Consider the following 17,183-nt stretch of genomic DNA (forward strand, 5'->3'; position numbering starts at 1 on the left):
TATAATCTTAGGGAAGCTTAAATACATACGCAGCTTCAAGATACTCTACCTGATTCTATATGATTCTATTAGAGATCTTTGAATATATACAGGCTACCTCTTCGCGTCTTCTCGTTCACAAAAGGTGGGCAGATATTCTGCCGACGCCTGGTGAGTCTGTATCTTTTCACGTTCAGCCTGATTCACTTTGGTGTGCGCACTTGGCTATATTGGTCGGGCATAGCGAGCTATGGTGCCTGGTCTCAGTGTCAGCTTATGCGTCCTAGTCCGCTCGGGGACTTTGTAGGCCATTCAGCTAGGTTCAGAATGCGTATCATCATCCCTGGACCCTCGTGGGCGCTGCATGAGCTCCGGCAGTCCGGCACGTGTTGGCGCACATACAACCTCAGTTTAGATTGTCATAGCTACTGGGGATTCAGTACACTTACGCTTCAGATACCATTTGAAGGTCTAGAATGTCTCTATCGAGCCATTAACTAGGCCTCCGAGTGTCCTCACGCCAGCTTTGGTCAAAGACATCCGTGCACTGTCAGCCACGCTCCGAATCAGCTAGAGACCCCGATAAGCCACCAACACCCTTCTAAAATCTATAGACGCCCTTTCAGCCCCCCGAATCGGAGTGGCGGAGTAACATGTGGAAAGTTGGGAAGATGGGAAGGGCTTGAGGCTCTAACTAGCTGTCTAGCTGTGCTCCTGTCGAGATATATAGTTTGAAGTACATCCATGGTTTACTTGCACTGCACAGCCAACTTCCATTCTGAAATTCCTAGCCTGAATCATGTTGTCTTCTATTCTGTTGACAATATTTTGTGCTTTTCTTTCTTCCACAGGCGCAGCAAACGTTGCTGATTGGAACTCGCTGAACAAGACTCTGAAGGGTCAACTCAAAGGCGCCACTCCACTAGCATCTCCATGCTTTTCACAAGTCAACGGTATAACCGTAACTAGCCAGGCAGATAAATGTGCAGGAATCCAAGCACAATACACAAATCCACGATTTCGCGTGGATCAATTTGCAGCATATGAAGAAACGCAATCCGAAGACTGTGCCACAGCTATTGGCCAACAATGTCTGCTCGACTCTTCGGACCCGTCAAGCATCAAGGCATATGCCAATGTGTCTTGTAATCAGGGATCTGTACCCTCGTACTACATCCAAGTCAAGTCAGCTGAGGAGGTCAAAAAAGCTTTTGCGTTCGCCGCACGCACTCAGACGGCTATCTCGATCAAGAATTCGGGCCATGACTACAACGGCCGGAGCAGTGGAGCCGGGTCACTTTCCCTCTGGACACGCAAGCTTCAAGAGCTCAAGTACGAGCCATCGTTCGTCCCGCAACAGTGCGGTCGGCAAGCTGGCGTTGCAGCTATCACTACAGGCGCTGGTATTAACTTCGACCAAGTCTACACATTTGCTCACGAGAAGGGCGTGACTTACCTTGGTGGATCGGGACCTACCGTCGGCGCATCTGGTGGATGGGTGATGACGGGCGGTCATGGCGTTCTATCGCGAGTTTACGGTTTGGGCGTAGATCGCGTGCTTGAATTCGAAGTCGTCACAACGGATGGTGTTACCCGGATCGCAAACGCATGTCAGAATCAAGACCTCTTCTGGGCCCTGAGAGGTGGAGGCGGAGGTACGTTTGGCGTTATCTTGTCAACGACCACTAGAGTGGAGCCAAAACTAAGCATCGCGGTTGCGTTCATCGCTCTTCCGGCAAACACATCTCAGCAAGTCTTAGCCGAATGGACGAGCCTTGCCATCAACTCTACAATCAAATGGGCTGCTGATGGGTGGGGCGGGTTCCAAGGTAGCGGTATCACCCTTCTAGGGACACCGCTTCTCTCACTGGCTCAAGCCGAATCGTCAATGGCGGAACTCGCCCAGTTTGCAAAGCGAAATGGCGGTTCAGTCGCCGTTGAACTACTCTCGGACTTTTACGACATGTACACAAAATACTACATTACCAATGTACAGGCTGGTGGTAGTGCTTTGTTCAGTCATAACTGGATGATTCCTTCGCGGGCGTATGCAAATGCTCAAGGTCGTAAGCAGCTTCAAGACCATATGGACTGGATGAGCAGCGTCGGGCTCAATCCAGGCTTTCTTGCTACAACACCATACGTATATAGTGGTAAGGGTAGCACGAAGGCGAAAGCTTACGCTTATGGGCCACATTCTTCCACCTCTACCACGCAGGCGTGGCGAAGCAGTGCGGCACTTTTGACGCATTCGGTTGGATGGGCCTATAACGCTTCGATGAGTGACAAGAAGAAAGTTGCTCGATTGTTGACTGAAGCGAGCGATCGCGCAAGTAGACTATGGCCGGACGGGGCTTCTTATGCAAACGAAGCGCATCCATGGGTTAAAGACTGGAAGTCGGCATTTTGGGGCGGCAACTATGGCAAGTTGAAACAGATCAAAGAGAAGTATGATTCTAGGGGGTTGTTAGGCTGTTGGCATTGTGTTGGAAGCGAAACGGGAGGAACTGCTGATACTGTGGGAGGTAGATGCTTGGGAAAGCTAATTTGATACGCCGTTCTGCATTTTCTTGTTCTATGTATATACGCTACTCCAGAAGCTCTTAAATTTTTTATTGCATACTCTTGCTCCTATCCATCCGATACAGACAAGCATCCTCGTCTATTGCCTGTGAGCATGACGCCAAGCTTCATTCTACCACATCACCTTGCACAACCTCAATCATGTATCAAATACAGTAGTAGTATCTCAATTCTATGTATCTCTTCATATTTTTATTTTTTGAATTCATTGCTATGTAGTTATTAGTATGTACAGAGGTGCTGGGAATTGCGCGAAACCGTCATAAATTCTGCAATTGCTTACGTACCTGCACTTAGCTAGACACTCCGCGCTCTTGCAAGTAGACATCGAATAACTCCAGCCAATTTACTTGCGGGCCCTTCAGTCCTCAGAATATTGAGGACGGAAGAGCGGTGACTTTTTCGGGAAGGTCAGCGCTTCCGTAAGAGCGATGCCTTTAAACTGCTCTCTACCCATCCTTCCACCATTCACCCAAGCCGAGAAGCCACTCCCGCCAGTTCCACGACCCAATATATACTCAAAAGCCAGGTTCGCATGGTCGATGAGAAACGTCCAGTGAAGCTGTCTACCCGGTGACACCAGCTCAAGTTCGTAACCTGTGACCTTGTCGCGCAGCGTTCCCGTAACTTTTCCATCGTACGTCTTTGTGAATGAGAAATAGTCATTCACATCCGACTCCTCAGTGTTCTGACTAGAGAAGACAGGCTCGCCGTTGTCGAAAAGGGCGATGGACGGATACTCTCGGCCCTTCTTGATATTCGAGGTGAAGGAAAGCATCGATAAAGAATACGGCCCTGCCAGAATGCGTATAACGTTCATTCCCTGCAAACACGTGAACCAACTGAAAGCACCCCACAGCCTTTCCATCCCGCCAAGACCGTCCCATGCGAACTTTTCTCCGAGGATGGTCATGTCAACATGAGCTCTGGCGACAGGAATGGGTTCAACGAAGTGAAAGTATGGAAGGGCTTCCGATGTCGAATTCTCGCTGGGATATGTTCGACCGTCTGGATAGCGAGGCTGGGATGTGGAAGTCATTGACACTATTCCCGTGACCTGTGGGGTATGCATACCGACACGCGCCCGCTTCATGTCGGCTGTGATCTCGAATGTGTAGTTGAAGTCGTTCGAGCGCCAAATGCCGCGTGTACCCCAGTCGCATTCCTCTATGATGTTGTCGGTGGGATAGTCGACCTGTGCAAACCGACTGCCGTTCGGCCATGCCATCTCCACACTGACACGCAGATTTCCAGAGCCCAAGATAGCGTAGTTTGGATCGCGGTAGAAACCAAAAACGAAGGCGAGTTTTGCATCGTCGGACACGCCATCGAACTCCCATTGCTCGCCCGCGGTGCCGTTAAGAGGCCGCATTTTCGGTGAAATAAAGTTGTCTAACCCTCCAGTGCTGAAGAAAATTGGATCCTTGGATTTGGACATTTCGAACGCGGTTAGGTGCGACGTTTTGCAGCTGTCACTGCTGCCAATGACCGTCTGCGAGCCTGTGGGCAGCCACTTTGAACCCCATTCTTCAGGCCATCCGTAAGACCAAGCCTTGACTGACGAAACAAAGAAGAATACTCTGAAGAGGCGCATGATAAAACCTTAATTTTGAGGCAGAATTATAGGTACAGTGCGCCGGCGCGTTCATATATTTGATGTGGATAGGTTGGCCGTTACCACTTATCTTCTTCGGCGTAGCTATTACGGATCGACTTCAATACCATCTCAAGCTTGTACATGTGCATGATTTGTGACGCCCGAAATGGAATGTTCGCAACGATAGAATTTCGGCACAGCGCGAGATTCGGCGTTCGGCTGACGTGCTTTTAACGTATGCAGGGCTGATGTGAGACTGCTTGGTGCCTCTAGTACCTGCAGGTCGGACTCGGATGTTCGCTTTCGGGGTGGAGCAGTATGTGCAAGGATTATTCATGCTTCACATCACGCTAGTCGCCTTGATAGGTTTGATGCTGCTTCTCATCAAGCATGCTTTCTGACTGCATACAAATGTACTAGAGTAAATGTGCACGTGTCCACGACGAGACTTGGACGAGCAGTATCAGACATATCATGAACTTGTCGATTTGAATATACCAGATTCCTTCCAGTATAGAGATTACAGTGATCTAGTTATTACTACCCAACTGCACAATGAGCTTCTCACCAGAGACTTGCTTTGTTTTCAACATTTGCAAGCCTTTCATGATACCGTCAAAGCGACCTGGTACAACTCTCACTGGGTGGGTCATTAACCTGCCGGCATCGAGCAAATCCTGCATCTCGCGGTACCACTCGATGCCAAATGCGCGCTTCCCGGCATCTGCCTCACTACCATACCCGTGATTAAGAGCCACCTTTCGACCCAAAATTGCCATGCCCATGACCAGCTCCGGCTTGACTACTTTGCGTGTGCAAAGCTCGTCGGCGTATGCTTCAAGCGCGCAGTACTTGCCGCCCGCTCGGCCCATGGCTGCGTAGCAGAGCTGCATAGTCTTGGCCTCGACGATGGGGTCGATGATGTGCGCGAGGCGATTCTTGGTGTAGGCGCGGATATCCTGCGCGCATGTTGGAGAATGATAATCAAAAGCTTTGACAGCGCCGTATGACTTGACCAAGTCGTAGTTCTTGGGCGAGCAGACGGCGATGGGTCTGTGCCCGGAGCTGCATTATGGTCAGTGGTGCGGATGCTGCGTAACGGGTGGTGGTTCTCACAGCCTAAGCAATTGTGTTGCTAGAGTTCCTACCGAAGTACTGGACGCATACACCAAGACATATTTTGAATCAGTCTCTCCGACAGGTCGAGTCGGGCTGCCGGGAAGCCCCAACGATTTGCTCAAGGCCAAGCCCATAGTTCCAATTCCTGTGCCACCCACGGCAGCTGCTTCTTTGAGTCCCATGTATCCGGGCACTTTGAATGTAAACTCCGCATCGGCAGACAGATACTCAGCAAACGAGCCCGTGGTTGGATCAATTGGATTGGAGCCATGGACACCACCGCACACCTTTTCTCCTACCTGGAAGCGTCCAGTCTTCGACACGTCGCTTCCCAGTGCAACAACGGTTCCGGCAAAGTCGCATCCATCAACCGCACCGGGAGCGGGGAAGCGCTCTGACATTTTCCAATCACAAGGATTAATGGCGACGTACTCGACTCTGACCAGAAGGCGATCTGAGCGAATCTCCGGGAGGGGAAAGTCCTTCTGGATTGTAAGTAACCCGTCCTCATTTTGTTTGATCACGGTTTGCGTTGCGGGAAGAGCAACAGAATTGTTGTATCGGACTCGAGACATGGTCAAGTAACGAATAGGCGGTTCTTCCAGATAGATAGTAGTTGGTTAATATCGATGGGTTGTTATTTCAATTGTATTACAAGAACATAAACAAAATGTCGTCTTGAATACTGCAGTGATCTCGCTAGGACCAACAAGGCTCTCCTCCTTGGCGTTCTTCGGCCACTTCAATCGGCTCGGTGTTGAATATACTGGACAGCAGGCCAAAGCTGACATTCGGCGTAGTCGCGAAATCCGACCCGTAGTTCGGTGTCGGATTCGTCATTACATTTGACGGCGCGTTTTGGGCTATGCAGTGTTACTTTGGCCTGGATATCGCACACAGAACAAGCCCGAGTGACAAATCCATTCAAATCCAGGCAGTGCTTGTAGGAACTAATTAATCGTTGCATATTGGTGCTGATACACCTCATTTCGCTAGCTACCTGACAAATCAGCAAGATCATGAAAATAATAAATGGTTACGTCGACAACATTTTCCGACCATACACTGCGAATGGAACACCTGGCTGCTCCATGCTTACTGCCTCCTGTAGCTCCATTCCTTTAACCATTCAAAATAGCTTCAACGTCTGCGTTTTGCTTTCTCAAAACATCCAAGACCTCGGCCCAGAATTGCTTGCTTAGTGCCTTACCTTCGTCAGAGGTGACGAGCTCGCCCGGCCTATAATATAGTCAGCAACGCGATACCCTTAATTGTACCACTAGCTGTACTCACACAGAGACCGCGTCAAGAGCCCAGAAACCACCGTGAGAGTCTGTTCCGGCAGTGACCGCGCTAACCAAGATGCGACTTCCAGCTTCTGCTGTCTGCGCAAATATGCCTTTGAAGACGGCATCGAGACCTCGCAGCACGATGCCGAAGTCCCGACCGATACTGCTTTTGCAAAGCCCTGGACAAGCCGAGTTGACAATGACCTCCTTTGGTGACGTCTTCGCCGCAATGTGCTCCATGGCCCAGATCTCGAGAAGCTTCGTGATTTGGTATTGCGCGGTAAACTTGAAGTTTGCTGGGTCATTGACCTTTTTGAGGATACTTTTGCCGTCGCGCACACTCTCGGTGGTGACGTCTCCGTGTCCTGTGCTGGACACAAACTCGAGGTAGGCTGGCTCCCCAATTGCTCTACCAGACTCACGCAGCTTCGGCAGCAGCAAGATGGCCAGATAGGCGGTCGAGATGACGTTGACTTGGAGGGACATCTCCCAGCCCTCCTGACTCAGCTTGTACGATGGCGGCGCAACGCCCGCATTCAAGACGGCGGCATGAATGACAGGGAACTCATCAGTCACACTTTTGGCGAACTTCTCAATTGACGCGTAGCTCCCCATATCGAGCTGGACCAGTTGGATAGCGTCGCGTTTGCATTTGGTCAATTGCTCGATCTTGGTCTTCGCTTCCTGTCCTCGCTCCAGCGATCGAACGCCAAATATCAACTTGCTTGCGCCCAGCCTTGCGAATTTTGTGGCCGCCTCGAAGCCCAATCCAGCATTTGGGCCAGTGATTAGGATGGTCTTGCCAGCAAATGAAGTGGTAGGATCCTTCACCGGGTTGGCTTTGGTGTATCTGAACCTCGCAGGGCTCGACTTCGCGGGAACGGTGGTAAAGGCTTCGGCCATGACTGTGTGGGGGAAGCTGTATCTAGATGGTGTGGTTCTTGGAGCTAGATTACTGGAGAATACTCAGGCTTTGGGTCGTGAGGGAATGGTGCTGCAGGCAAGTAGACTTCAAGGCTCGGGGTAGAGCAAAGGATAGAGTAAACATTCGAGCGCGTAGGCACGCAACAAGGCGGGCCTGCGCCGCGTCGGACGACTCGCGGAAGGACAAAAGTGCTCCCATTTCCGGACGTCAGCTTCGCGTAACAGCCCTGCCTTGTGACATGCAATATGGCCAAATGCACTCTTTCACCACAAGTGCACAGACCATCTCCGAACTGTGGGGGCGGCCCCATAAAAGTTCGGAGTTGGTGGCTGGTGAGCACAGCCACAGCAAGTGCGAACGCGATTGACTTGCATGTGCATTTCATTACTTACGGCACGTGACTGTATCATTCACCGCCACCTGCATCAGCTTTCGACCGTGACCCTACGAATACCAAAAACCTCATCCAGAAATCCATAGGCCTTCATGTTTGCCAAACCAAACGCACCAATCTTAGCCTGCAGTCCCCCTTCTTCTGGCCGGTTAGGCATCCACACGCGACGCCAGCGCTCCTCCAGATGTCCCAGATCGTCGAAAACCTTCATGGTGTGCTCTTCTGTATCAAAGTACAAACTCTTCCCAGCTCCAGTCACCAGAACAGGGCATTGCACCTTTTCCAAATAGCCGCCCTTGAGCGAGTACTTGCTCATCTCTTTCAGTATTTTGGCGGGGCTCGCGATGCCCCAAAACGCGGCTGTAACTCCCACCTCCCAGCGCAGTTGAAAATTCGTCCGCATGCCCAGGCGAATGATGCGGTCAACCCAATCATCTCCAATCCAGCCGCCCGTCCACGCGCTCATGAACAAGCCCGAGATGTGCTTTGTGCCAAAGTCCCACATGTCGTAGAAAGGATCAATGGCAACGCAAGCTTTGATGCGTGAATCTTTCGCAGCGCGCAGAGCGTAGTATCCGCCCATGCTTGCGCCCGCTACGGCGATGCGGTCGAGGTCAAGCTCAACGCCGACTTCGCGTTTGAGCGTCGACGAGTATCCTTTCCAGCCAGTCTAGGACCTTGCTCGTTACCACTTCCCAGTCTGGGCGCATGTGGAGGCCGTGTTCGCGAAGGACTATTCCTTGTCCTGGTCCCTCGAAGGTGAGCACAGCGTATCCGCGTGTGTGGCCGCCCTGAGGATGAATGTAGTATAACTCTTCCTGTACCGAATCCGCGCCGCCCGTGTTGAGGAGTACTGGTATTTTCCCATCCGGTAGTCGATGCTGAGCATTTGGCAGATAGAGATATCCCGGAAGCATGACCTCTTTTCTCTCAGGCGAGTCCACCACATATGGAATTTCCACCACATGAACATCGCAGTCCAAGAAAGGTAAAGCTCTTCGAAAGAGACTCTGAACTTTCTTGGAGATTTCAAATGCCAGTGGATGATGTTCGTCTAGTGTTGGTCCGTTGATGTACAGGTAGCCGCTCGCTCTGGTGTAGGAACTAGCGCGGAGAAACCCGTCTCGTGCTGCAACAACATCGCCGCGGGATAATGCTTCTTCTGCCATGGTTTCGGCCAGATGTGCCATGTGGCTCCAAGCGTCTGCCCATGTTTGTGGGTCCTTGGGGTTGATGGCGGCAATCGCGGTTAGAAACTCGGCCGCATCGCATCCTCCATATGGCGCGGTCGATAATATGCGTACACTCTCAAAATTGAGAAATGTGTTACCAGGGAAGAACTGATGGATCGTAGAAAAGGGTGGAGAGGAATTTGTCATGATGGTTGAGGATTTACGTGGAGGGACGATCTTGTTCAGATCTATGGAATGGTGTCGAATTGGACTGGCTCATGTACAATCTCACGCAGCTGAAGCCATATAACAGTATGCAATCGGGAAGCGAATGTGTCTCATCGTACATGCTGGTCGCTTGAAAGGCCACTAATCATTCCGAAAGTAGATAGGATTCGTGATAGTCATTAAAAGGCTTAAGCTTACACGGGCATCCGACCGATTCGGAATCGTGCTCTCCGAGTCGGTTGTATGGTTCTACCAATCGCGAGAGCCGACAGCTAATACAAGTTTGCCTACATGCAGTACGAATAGTTATCGATAACTTTTTAAGCTCGGGTGTTTGAGAACGTGCTAACCATTCTGTAGCTATGATTTCCCAGAACCTTTCTAGAATCTTATGAAATTATGCATTGAATGAACCAATTCTTCAAACTAAAGCTAGTTACATCTGGCTTTGATACGCGAATTGATCCGGCATCCTCCCAGACGATTGGCTGGCAGCATTAGCAGACTACTGGACAGTTGTGCCGTTATTCTCTACATCGTTTTCCTCCTTCGCCACCTCCCCTTTCTTTTTCTCATCGAGGCCGAAGTCGGTTTTAAGTTCAGTCCGCAGGTGAATCTCCTTTTCGAAGAAGACGGAGAGAAAAGTGACACCACCGAAAACAATGCCAATCTGCCACACACGTTTCAGCGCTTCAATGTAAGCTTGTATAACAATTTGGCGTGTTTCAGGATCAAAAGATTGTATAAACTTCGCCGTACCATGTTCGTAGGCTTGGCCACGGGTGAAAAGCGCTCGAATAGAGGGGTCAAACTGCGTGCTTAGTTGATCGAACCGGTTGTTGAAAATCGCCGCTGGGATCGAAAGACCCCAGATTGTGCCGAGAGAGCGCACAAAGGACCATGTTCCAACACTCGTGGCGACTTCGCTTTCTGGAAGAGCGGCCTGTACGGCTTGCAGTGTCGTAGAAATCATCATGCCGCCACTGACGCCGAAGAGCAGTTGCCAAATGACCCATTCGGCTTTGGAGGAGCCCTGGTCGAGAATGGAGCTCAGACCCATTACAAGTGGCATGATACCAGTAGAGACCAGATGAACGGTCCGGTACCGCCCTGTCTTTGAAACAATTGCGCCTCCAACGGCAGCGAACAGCGGGAACGCGATTGCGCGAGGGAGCGTGTAGACACCGGCCCTCGTTGGTGAAGCAATTAAGACCGCTTGGAAATAGACCGGATAGAAGAAGTTGATCCAGAAGGCGAGCAGCATGCACATGAAAGAGATAAAGAATGCAGCTGCGGAAGTGCGATTCTGAAAGTGGAGCGGTGGCATGACAGGATACTTGCACCATGGAGACATTTCCCAGAAGAAGGCGGCCACAAGTCCAACAAGGCCAATAGTGAGCGGTGCTGCAATATGGGGATCAGACCAGGTATATCGTGTACCTCCGTACGTGAGAGCATACAGAATCGCGAATGTTGCGCCAATGAGGATCGAGTTGCCGATGACATCCACGCGTCTAAGCCTTTCCATAGTGGAAAGGTCGTTCTTCCACTTGACATGCAAGAACAGGATGAGCAGAAGGAGAGCTACGCCTCCAAAGGGGAGGTTGATGTAAAATATCTGGAGCAGAATCAGCAGCCAAAGCTAGAAATACTGTGCTCATGTGGCTTACCCAGCGCCAGCTCGCGCGGTCTGTAAGAATGCCTCCAACAAAAGGACCAATTGTTGCACCTAAGCTCACGAAGAGGAACAGCAGTCCGATGAAATTGCCGCGCTCACGCATTGGAACAAGGTCGCAAATGATCATGTCGATGAGCATGTTGATGCCTCCGGCACCGATACCCTGAACAGCCCTTGACCAAATGAGCATGTTCATGCTTGAAGAGCCGCCACATAAACCACTTCCGAGGATGAAGATAATGGTAGCTCCAATCATGACATATCTGCGTCCCCAAAGGTCTGCAAGCTGGCCATACAAAGGCTGCAACGCGGCACTACAGTGTGGTCAGGATTGTTGACACTCGTACTTGGGTATGAAAGTATTTACCTTGTGAGAAAATATACATTCGCGACCCATACATAGTCGTCTCCACCATCAAGTGATTCGATGATACTAGGGAGGGCTGTTGCGACGATCGATCCATCAAGAGCCGAGACCAGACCAGTACAGCAAAGTCCAAGGAATGCCAGCCAGAAACTGAGCGGATAATGCGTCTTAGCTGGCTTCTCTGCTTGCGGTTGTGAATTGGACGAATGGTCGTCGAGGATGCCCTCAGTTCCTTCAGATGGTGGCGCTTTGGTTGTGGCGCCAACTTCTGTAGTGTCGGTTCCGGAAACCATGGCGCTATTGTTGAGAGATTGTGTGTGCGTGTGAATTGTTGGAAAGCAATTAGCAGAGTGTGGTGTTCATGGGAGAAACAGTCTGCAAGCGCAAGTTGCTATCACTGAAACAAGGTGAGCTGTCGACAGAAGAGAGAGAATGCAAGTGTGTAATAGCTGCGACCGAATCTAGCTAGCAGCTCCCCAACATGGTCTGCTGAGTAATATCGCGAATAAAGCAAGTGCGTCCAAACTGTTTACCTCTTGGTGTGGCTCCGAATCACGTGTTCGGTATTCCGAAGGGGCGCCCAGGTGGTCACCAAACACGGACGAACGACGGAAATGAGACCTAGCCAATCGTGGGGCTTCATGAGTAGCGGGAGGCGCGGACTAGGCAAACTCCTGCCCTTGACCATTGACGAACGAAGTATGGGGACTGCAACGATTCACAGAAGCTGAGTAGACCATGGTTCCCAAAGAGGCTAGCGTAGCAAACGGGACGATCATAGAACAGGACTTTTACATCTTTGGAGAACCCTGCTCGGGTTAGAAGCTGGCGGCAGTGCTGGGAACTAACAAATGAAGCATGCTTCTTAACGTGTTCCAGATACTCAACTCATGTGCATTTCTTCAAGCGTGGAACAAGACCTTTCCCCACTGATGAGATTCACTTTTGCATTTCTTGCGAACGTCTATATCATGCAGTCATCATAACCGAAACTAAACACCCATCCATGCCGCGCGCGCCTCCCAAACCCTTCTACAATTGCGTCAACAGACCCTGGCTCTCCAAGAGCAAGACGATCTGATGAACGGCAGTCCTGACATTAGTCTTGGAAGTGTCGACAACAAGGTCCGCGTTTTCAGGCGCCTCGTACGGGTCGTCAACACCTGTGAAGCCCTTGATCTCGCCTGCGCGCGCTTTCGCGTAGACACCGCGCCTGTCCGTCTTCTCCGCGTGGTCAAGCGGCGTGGCGACGTGTACGAGGAAGAAAGATCCGTATTTCTCAACAGTTTCTCTCGCCTGCTGTCGCGACTTCTGGAAAGGTGCAATGGGTGCGACAATGGCGGCGGCACCAGCCTTGGTCAGCTCGGCGGCGACGAAGGCAATGCGCGCAATGTTCTTGTCACGGTCTTCTCGCGAGAAGCCGAGCTCCGAAGACAGTTCTGAGCGGACGGTCTCGCCGAGGAGGAGGGAGACGGAGCGGCCTCCTTGCTGGTTCAGTGTGACGTTGAGAGCGCGGGCGATGGCATCTTTGCCGGAGTTTTGGTAGCCGGTGAGGAAGACGGTGAAACCTTGCTGGTTGCGAGGAGGATGCGATTCGCGCAGAACTTTGACGACTTCGGGGTAGGAGAACCACTCTGGAATCTCCTGGCCTGTTCGGAGACGCTTGCGGAGTTCTGTACATAAAGTCAGTGTGTGCTGTGCTGGGAAAGTTCAAGCTGTGCATACCAGTTCCTGAGATATCCAGGGTCTTGATGTCCTTTGCAACCTCGTCCTTGGGCTTGTACTCATCCGAGTCGGGCAAGTAGGTCATCTGCTGGAAAGGCACAACCTCAATACCAAGCTCGTCCCTGTACTTCTCGACCGCATCCTGAGCATCATAGGGGCCGTAGAAGTCGACGCCCTTGGAGTTCTTTCCAGGACCAGCGTGGTCACGACCAACAATGAAGTGGGTGGCACCATGGTTCTTGCGGATGATAGCGTGCCAGATGGCCTCACGGGGACCGCCCATACGCATAGCAAGAGGCAGCAGAGCAAGCACAGCCATGCCGTTGGGGTAGCGGGGCATCAGTGCTTGGTAGACACGGACACGGGTGAAGTGGTCAATGTCACCAGGCTTGGTGAGACCGACGACGGGGTGGATGAGGACATTGGCCTGGCGGGCTCGGGCAGCGCGGACAGTCAGCTCACGATGAGCGCGGTGCATGGGGTTCCTCGTCTGGAACGCGACGACCTTCTGCCAGCCCAGCTTGTCGAAGTGCAGACGCAGTTCCGCAGGCGTATACCGCAGACCGACATAGTCGTAGTGCTCCAGGCGGTCAATCGCCTCGACCTTGCCACCAACGTAGAATTCCTTCGCCGTGTGGTGGAGGTACTTGACTGCCGGGTGCGCCTCGTCGTTGTCGCCAAAGACCTCGTTGGCCTCCTTGACCTTGTCTGGCTTGTAAATGTCGTCGACGGTAATGATAGCGAGGTTGCGGTCGTCGCGGGAATCGCGCAGCGCAATGCGCGCGCCGGCTTTTACGCCCACCTCATCGATGGTCTCTTTCGAGACGTCGAGAGTAATGGGAATCGAGAAGAGGTTGCCATCGGCGAGGCGGTTTTCAGCAACAACGCCGGTGTAATCCTTCTCGTTCATAAAACCTGGTGAGGCTTGTCAGGCGCCGCTCGAAGCAAACAGGGCAAACACGAGGGGCATCGGCGCGAAACTGTGCCCCGCGCTTGTGCAGGAACATGGCGATGACGACTTACCCTCCAACGGCGAAAATCCTCCGTTCAAGATGAGCTCCAGATCGCAAAGCTGCCTGTCGGAGAGAACAATCGCAGGCAACTTCTCAGCCTCAGCATAGAGCTCCTGCCTCCTGGGCGCGTCGCGCGCAATCAAGTCCTTGAGGACGCCGCCTGTCGCATGTCTCGTCAGCATTCCATTGCGTGCGCCGCAGAAACTTCGCAGAGCCTACCATGTGGGGGGTTGGCCATATTGCCTGGAATTTCTAGTAAAAGAGTTCAAGAGTGTCTTCGAAAGTATTCGTGATTAGAAAAGGCCTGCTGATGTTCCTATCTAGCAAGGTCTTTGTGGCCGTGTTGGGTGAAGTATTGTTCGGGTGCCAAAGGCGTGTATGAGGGAAGGCAGTCAGATTCTGTGCGCGCCCTGTGCCTTTTATTCCCTGGATCAAGGCTCTGTTTGCCTTTTGTTGACCATTTACGGATCTGGCCCTATGCAAAAACTAAGACTAGGGCGCAAGCGCGTGGGGATGTACGGGTCGGCGAATCCTTGGAAGCGATTGCGCAATTGCACGAGGTAGTAACATCTCCGGCCGTTCGCTGGATTGACACCCGGTGGGTGGGTGACGTCGACCGACGTCGATCTTGTGTTGTTTGGAGCATCACGATTACACGTTGTGCATTTTTTTGTAAACATCTGATTGTTGAGCTTGTGGCTCTTATGTGGGTATCTCGGCCCCGTCATGCTATGGTTGGTCTCCACTGGAGAATGCTATCATCTTTTGTCGTATCCGAAAATCCCAAACGCCGTGCTAATGCTCGAGGAAGTAAAAACAAATCTAGGTCGAGAGATACGCTATTGCGCAATCGACACCTTTTGTAGAGCATCGCTCAGCACCTCCTGCTGCTTCTTGAGCTCCTGCTCGCGCAGGAACTGGGCGTAGCGCGACTTGGGGTTATGGATACCGCACTCGGTCTTCGCCTTGCCCTTCCAGCGTCCTGATCGCTCATCCTCACCTGCTGCTACTGGCTGAGTGGAATGCCAGTCACCAACACTCTTGTATCCTTGGTTGAGGAGGTCGTTGTACGGAACATCGTTGGCGTCGACGTATGCCTTGACCTGGGCAAAGCTCCAGTTGGCCAATGGATTGATCTTGATAAGGCCATCCTCAGTGACTTCGACAATGTCCAGGTCGCCACGCTGAGCACCTTGGCTGCGACGGCGTCCCGTCAGAACAGCCTTGACTTGAAGGTCAGAGTAGGCGCGTTCCGCAGGCTCCACCTTGGCAACATAGTCGTAAAGTTCGTCGTTGGTGTCCCAAAGCTTGTTTCCATGCTTCTTGGTGAAGTCGTCGACGCTGTCACAGCCGGCAGGCTTGTAGACGTGAACTGGGGTTCCATAACGTCTTCGGACCTTGTCAACGAGCGCATAGGTCTCGTCGAAGTGGTAGAGTGTGTCGAGGAAGATCAAATCAATGTTGTGGTTCAAGGGTCCTTCGAGCTTGGAAAGCATGTCGATGGTAACCAGACCAGTGAGACCAAAGGCAGTAGTCTGGAAAAGACCAGGCAGAGTCATGATGCACCATTTCAAGATTTCTGGTAAAGTCAGTGACTGCTCCATTATCCACCAAGATACTCTGCTACGCACCCTGTGGTTCAAGCTTCTGCAACTGAGCATTGACGAATTTGAGATGAGGCTTGCTGAAGTAGACTTCTGCAAGACCATCCTGGCTTGACGTGGCGGAGGCATAGCCAGATTCCTCACTTCCGATGGTGGGGGAAGGGGGGTATTGCTCCTTGTTGTCGAATAGCTGTGACGACATCTTCGAGGTGTGGCGCTTGTATGTTTATAGTGGCTCGTGCAGAAATGTTCAAGTTGAAAGAATGATGGCTTGATTTCCTATGGAAGGCTTCGCAGAAGAAATATGCTATTACCAACTGCTGCGTTCTGGAGATGGAGACGACCTCCAAGGCACTGGCCTCGAGTATATATTGGGCGCCGCCATCGGCTCGCTTTGTCACCCATCTCCGCAAGGTGTGATGGCTGGCAACGAAGACGTGCGATCACGCAATTCGCGCTAGCACTTCAAGGAACAAAACTCTTTCTTGCAGACTTATGTAAGGTCGCTGAACCAATCAGTCGGCGGCAGCATTGAGATCTGACAGATCTGGTGCCTGCGCATCATGCAGTCCGCGGCTGTTGCGTCGTTGCAAATCATCCGTTGCGTCCATGTTTTGTCATCGGCGTCATGCCTTCGCTTCGGACTTTGACTGGCAATTGCGGACGATGATAACAATTTGGAGTGGAAACATTCAGCTGAAATTCGAGCGGACATTTACACGTGCTCTTCCATGCCATGCTCATTGAGCTTCTATCTCTTTTGACCTCTCCATGGGTTCTGTCGCAGTCTCCGGTGGCACGTCGGCGAACTGTTCGGGCCATCGGCCACTCCGGTTGGTCGCTTCCGGCATCTCGTAGCGGTACGGCGCGAAACACGATGCAGCATAATGACCTATAAATGACTGTTAGCGTGCATCGCATGGTGTAGTATATATCGACCAAGAGCCACGTACCTTGAGTTAAGCGCTGGTATGGGACGAAGCCTAGACGCCCTCCAGCTTTGCATGCTGTGGGGTCAGCAAATTCTGCTTTGTTCGAAGCCGACCCTTCTCAACGGTCGTCATCTCTCAATTCTGGGAGATTTGAGAGCGAACGACGTCTTCATTGTTTGAAGACGCCCATGGCTGATGGTATCGTGAGTCGTGGAGGTGGGGGGCATTTTCGCGGGGGTGCGCTTATTTTTGAAGTCTTTCGCCCGGCCGTTTTTTAAACCGCGCTTTTCCGAACTGAGGCCGATGGCCAACACGGTGTGTTGAGCTCGACGTCGATTGGGCTGCAACTCTCTACTTCCTCGATAGCACAACCATATCGCCCTAAAGAGTAATTGTGAGGTTTCGCATTAATCACACTGACATGTATGAAGGACACCTGCAGGTATTGATCATAGTACTCCAAGACGTGAGCAGCATGAACATGTATGAGGCTGATGCATCTGCCTTCTACTGGAACGTGGGAGGTCTACATTTGGTGCTCATCAACATCCTCACTCTTCACATGGTGCTCGAAAAGA

The 17,183-nt window shown here is 51.7% G+C and overlaps 9 protein-coding genes across 9 annotated transcripts; 1 reads left to right on the plus strand and 8 right to left on the minus strand.

Moving 5' to 3' along the window:
* Positions 1 to 778: 778 nt before the first annotated feature.
* On the plus strand, positions 779 to 2,250 carry SNOG_00309 (hypothetical protein; the record flags this gene model as incomplete). The annotated part of the gene is made up of 3 exons (XM_001790947.1): positions 779 to 932; positions 1,020 to 2,132; positions 2,198 to 2,250. The coding sequence occupies 3 exons, from the start codon at positions 779 to 781 to the stop codon at positions 2,248 to 2,250; spliced, it is 1,320 nt and encodes a 439-aa protein (XP_001790999.1).
* Positions 2,251 to 2,923: 673 nt separating this feature from the next.
* On the minus strand, positions 2,924 to 4,000 carry SNOG_00310 (hypothetical protein; the record flags this gene model as incomplete). Its single annotated transcript, XM_001790948.1, has 1 exon — positions 2,924 to 4,000. The coding sequence occupies one exon, from the start codon at positions 3,998 to 4,000 to the stop codon at positions 2,924 to 2,926; it is 1,077 nt and encodes a 358-aa protein (XP_001791000.1).
* A 689-nt stretch (positions 4,001 to 4,689) lies between these two features.
* Positions 4,690 to 5,853, minus strand: SNOG_00311 (hypothetical protein; the record flags this gene model as incomplete). The annotated part of the gene is made up of 2 exons (XM_001790949.1): positions 4,690 to 5,212; positions 5,327 to 5,853. 2 exons carry the CDS (start codon positions 5,851 to 5,853, stop codon positions 4,690 to 4,692), a joined length of 1,050 nt encoding a protein of 349 aa, XP_001791001.1.
* Positions 5,854 to 6,399: 546 nt separating this feature from the next.
* SNOG_00312 (hypothetical protein) lies at positions 6,400 to 7,470 on the minus strand (the record flags this gene model as incomplete). Its single annotated transcript, XM_001790950.1, has 2 exons — positions 6,400 to 6,517; positions 6,572 to 7,470. The coding sequence occupies 2 exons, from the start codon at positions 7,468 to 7,470 to the stop codon at positions 6,400 to 6,402; spliced, it is 1,017 nt and encodes a 338-aa protein (XP_001791002.1).
* A 447-nt stretch (positions 7,471 to 7,917) lies between these two features.
* Positions 7,918 to 9,265, minus strand: SNOG_00313 (hypothetical protein; the record flags this gene model as incomplete). The annotated part of the gene is given in 2 exon segments (XM_001790951.1): positions 7,918 to 8,556; positions 8,576 to 9,265. 2 exon segments carry the CDS (start codon positions 9,263 to 9,265, stop codon positions 7,918 to 7,920), a joined length of 1,329 nt encoding a protein of 442 aa, XP_001791003.1.
* Positions 9,266 to 9,791: 526 nt separating this feature from the next.
* SNOG_00314 (hypothetical protein) lies at positions 9,792 to 11,624 on the minus strand (the record flags this gene model as incomplete). The annotated part of the gene is made up of 3 exons (XM_001790952.1): positions 9,792 to 10,928; positions 10,957 to 11,265; positions 11,364 to 11,624. The coding sequence occupies 3 exons, from the start codon at positions 11,622 to 11,624 to the stop codon at positions 9,792 to 9,794; spliced, it is 1,707 nt and encodes a 568-aa protein (XP_001791004.1).
* Positions 11,625 to 12,363: 739 nt separating this feature from the next.
* On the minus strand, positions 12,364 to 14,307 carry SNOG_00315 (hypothetical protein; the record flags this gene model as incomplete). The annotated part of the gene is made up of 4 exons (XM_001790953.1): positions 12,364 to 13,004; positions 13,057 to 13,971; positions 14,080 to 14,229; positions 14,289 to 14,307. The coding sequence occupies 4 exons, from the start codon at positions 14,305 to 14,307 to the stop codon at positions 12,364 to 12,366; spliced, it is 1,725 nt and encodes a 574-aa protein (XP_001791005.1).
* A 423-nt stretch (positions 14,308 to 14,730) lies between these two features.
* Positions 14,731 to 15,981, minus strand: SNOG_00316 (hypothetical protein). Its single transcript, XM_001790954.1, has 2 exons — positions 15,701 to 15,981; positions 14,731 to 15,648 (listed from the first exon to the last, which is right to left on the minus strand). The coding sequence occupies exons 1-2, from the start codon at positions 15,873 to 15,875 to the stop codon at positions 14,909 to 14,911; spliced, it is 915 nt and encodes a 304-aa protein (XP_001791006.1). The 5' UTR covers positions 15,876 to 15,981; the 3' UTR covers positions 14,731 to 14,908.
* A 432-nt stretch (positions 15,982 to 16,413) lies between these two features.
* SNOG_00317 (hypothetical protein) lies at positions 16,414 to 16,832 on the minus strand (the record flags this gene model as incomplete). The annotated part of the gene is made up of 3 exons (XM_001790955.1): positions 16,414 to 16,565; positions 16,627 to 16,656; positions 16,790 to 16,832. 3 exons carry the CDS (start codon positions 16,830 to 16,832, stop codon positions 16,414 to 16,416), a joined length of 225 nt encoding a protein of 74 aa, XP_001791007.1.
* Between the last annotated feature and the right edge of the window lie 351 nt (positions 16,833 to 17,183).

Source organism: Parastagonospora nodorum (assembly GCF_000146915.1).
Source record: "Parastagonospora nodorum SN15 chromosome Unknown scaffold_1, whole genome shotgun sequence".
NCBI lineage: Eukaryota > Fungi > Ascomycota > Dothideomycetes > Pleosporales > Phaeosphaeriaceae > Parastagonospora > Parastagonospora nodorum.

Excerpts from the sequence above, each read along its gene's own strand:
- SNOG_00316 (XM_001790954.1), bottom strand. The coding sequence starts at position 15,875 with ATGTCGTCACAGCTATTCGACAACAAGGAGCAATACCCCCCTTCCCCC. Across the intron at positions 15,649-15,700 it reads GCAGAAGCTTGAACCACAGG|AAATCTTGAAATGGTGCATC; the intron begins GTGCGTAGCAGA and ends TGACTTTACCAG.